General features: G+C 40.8%; 1 protein-coding gene across 1 annotated transcript; it reads right to left on the reverse strand.

The window, feature by feature from the left end:
- Window positions 1-1505: 1505 nt before the first annotated feature.
- LOC125581954 (protein OPI10 homolog) lies at window positions 1506-2474 on the reverse strand. The gene is made up of 2 exons (XM_048748235.1): window positions 2213-2474; window positions 1506-2133 (listed from the first exon to the last, which is right to left on the reverse strand). Exons 1-2 carry the CDS (start codon window positions 2313-2315, stop codon window positions 1664-1666), a joined length of 573 nt encoding a protein of 190 aa, XP_048604192.1. The 5' UTR covers window positions 2316-2474; the 3' UTR covers window positions 1506-1663.
- Between the last annotated feature and the right edge of the window lie 348 nt (window positions 2475-2822).

Consider the following 2822-nt stretch of genomic DNA (forward strand, 5'->3'; position numbering starts at 1 on the left):
CGGTTCTAAAAGGGTTGGTCCTCCTCAGCATAAGGATTGGGATGCAGTTGAGAAATTGTGTCGGTTTCTTCTCATATTTTACAACTCAACACTGGTGGTCTCAGCTTCAACTTCTCTTAATGCGCATAAGTGTTATGGGGAGATAGTAACCATTGCTGCAAATCTGATGGACCTCATCGCGAACTATGATCCTGAGTTGAGTTCGAAGGCAACAGAAATGTTCAAAAAGCTTGACAAGTATTGGGATGGGCTCAAGAATATGAACAAGATGTTGATGGTTGCCACTGTCTTTGATCCCACCAAGAAGTTGGAGCTTGCGAAGATGTGCTTTGAGGAATTGTATGGGCTAGACACTGTCGAGTACAAGGAGGTGTACGAGTCTTTGATAAGTGTCTTGAGAAGTTTGTTCAAAGAGTACAGTGCAAGACATGGGAATGGTTTTGATCCGGATGACCAATCATCTCAGCTTACCACCAAATCTCAGTCTTCTCGGGAGCAGCCTTGCAACATGGAGCTAGTGGATGATTGTGCTGGTTATAAGAGAATTGATGTGAGGTACAAGAAGAAGCTCAACGAGATTGGGGTTAGAGAGAAAAGGGATGAATTGGAGACTTACCTCAGAAAAAGTGTGGAAAACCCAGAGTTGATGATTGGTATGGAATTTGATGTGCTGTCTTGGTGGAGGACGAATTCAAGCAGATTTCCAGTGTTGTCTGAGATTGCCAGGGATGTTTTAGCAATGCAAGTATCATCAGTTGCTTCAGAGAGTGCTTTTAGCACTAGTGGTAGGATTCTCGAACCACATAGGAGCTGCCTCACTCATTTTATGGTTGAGGCTTTGATGTCTTCAGAGCAGTGGATGAAACAAGATCTTGAGATAGAGACACGACCGCCTACAAATGCACAAGTTCTTGTTGATCTTGAAGAGGATGACAAGCTTGAAAGAGGTAAGAATCTTAGTTCTTAGTTCTTAGTTCTATATATTTTTTTTAATGTCTTACAATAAAAATGTACAGTTTAAACATTGTTTGTGACTTTAATTTTGCAGAGAATGAAGATGCAGCAGTCGTGGAGTAAGAGATTAATAGACTTGATTAAGAAAGACTTTCATTTTGCACTTGTTTTTAGTACTTTATTATGCATTTGTTTTCGGAATCCTTTGTTTTATTATGTTATGGTGTGTTCAAAACTTTGAGTATGTTTGAATTTGGTTGTTTTCGGGATCCTTTGTTTTCTTATGTTCTGGTGTGTTCACTTGTTTTCACTTTTGGATTCTTAAGTTATATTGTAGTACTTTCAGGGTTTTTTTTTGAATTTCGGTTACTTTGGTTACAATTAACCGAACTCGAACCGAATCCATTTGTACTTGCAGGTTTTTTTTTTTGAATTTCGGTTACTTTGGTTACAATTAACCGAACTCGAACCAAATCCATTTATACTTCGGATTTACATGGATCTTGCAATGTTCCTCCGATCCGAACCGATACCGACGAGTTCCGAACCGATACCGTACCGAAAAATCAAATATACCGAATGGTGTTTCAATCCCCACATCCGAAAAACCGATAACCCGTTTCACCCGACCCGAACCCGAATGGTACACCGAACGCCCAGGACTAGAACACACAATCAAATGTCGCCCAACATTTGAGGTTTACAAACATTACAAAGCGAAGCTTTTGAGAAACCCAGGATCGCGTTTAGCTCTCTCCTGAAACTTCTTAAACCACCGATCCAATATATCCATCGGAACAACCAACTTGCTCCCGTCCACGCCGCAAAACGACTGCATGAAGTTGAACAGATTCTCCCCGACCTTCATCGCTAACCGCTCGATCTTCCTCTCCGCCGCCACGTCCAACGACGGAAGCGCCGCCGCATCCTCCACCGAGATACCGATTTTGGCCGATAAAGGAGCGGAATCCCCCGCCGTGAGCTGCATCTGAGCCGCGCTCCCCGCCTCCGGCCACTGGAGAGACAAGACCGCAGAGGGTCGAGCTAGGGTTACGGCGCCGCAGAAAGCGAACGCGGAACCGGGAGACTGGACGTAGACGGCTAAGGCTTTGTCAGGTGGGAGGGTGAAGTTGTTGAGGAGGAAGATACACATCTCTCCGATTTGATCGAATGCTTCGCCTGAAGAGAGTCGGTTAGATTAGTTAGGGTTTTTTTTTTGTGGGGAGGGGAAGAGGAGGATGATGATGAGGAAACTTACCGACGAAGTGGTTCATGTCGAGAACCCAGTGGAAAGTGTCGATTTGGGTGAAGGTTGAGATGTCGATTGGGAAGCTTCGATTGGGGAACACGACGCCGAACATTTGTTTTGTTACCTGTTGATTTTGAGTTTTTGCGGTGATCGACTGCTGAAGGAAGAAGAAAAAAGAGTGTCGAGATGATTCTGGAAACACCTACGATTGTTACCGTAACTCCAACGTGGAGCTGAGTAGTTGAATTTTGCTCTGATCTATTTCTTCCTTTTCTATTCTAAAATAGAATATTTTAATATATTATATTTTATGTTTATTAAAAAATTAATAATATCACTTTTCATTTATACTATTCACAAAATAGTTCATTTTCCTATTATGTATGATATTTTATATTTTATAATCACTCTGTACCACAATAAATGAGTTTTAAGGTTCCTGCACACGGATTAATGAATTACAAAATTCTATTCAATTTTGATCGTTTGTATAAAAACAACAATAAGTACATATAGTTCAACTAATTAAAAATCATACTGCAAAATACAAATAGTCAAAAATATAAAATTGCATTTACTTTTTGCATAGAAATTTGAAAACATCACTTAAAATGAAATA

The sequence above is a fragment of the Brassica napus genome, chromosome C2 (genome assembly GCF_020379485.1).
Source record: "Brassica napus cultivar Da-Ae chromosome C2, Da-Ae, whole genome shotgun sequence".
NCBI classification, from domain to species: Eukaryota; Viridiplantae; Streptophyta; class Magnoliopsida; order Brassicales; family Brassicaceae; genus Brassica; species Brassica napus.

Excerpts from the sequence above, each read along its gene's own strand:
- LOC125581954 (XM_048748235.1), bottom strand. The coding sequence starts at position 2,315 with ATGTTCGGCGTCGTGTTCCCCAATCGAAGCTTCCCAATCGACATCTCA. Across the intron at positions 2,134-2,212 it reads CGACATGAACCACTTCGTCG|GCGAAGCATTCGATCAAATC; the intron begins GTAAGTTTCCTC and ends GACTCTCTTCAG.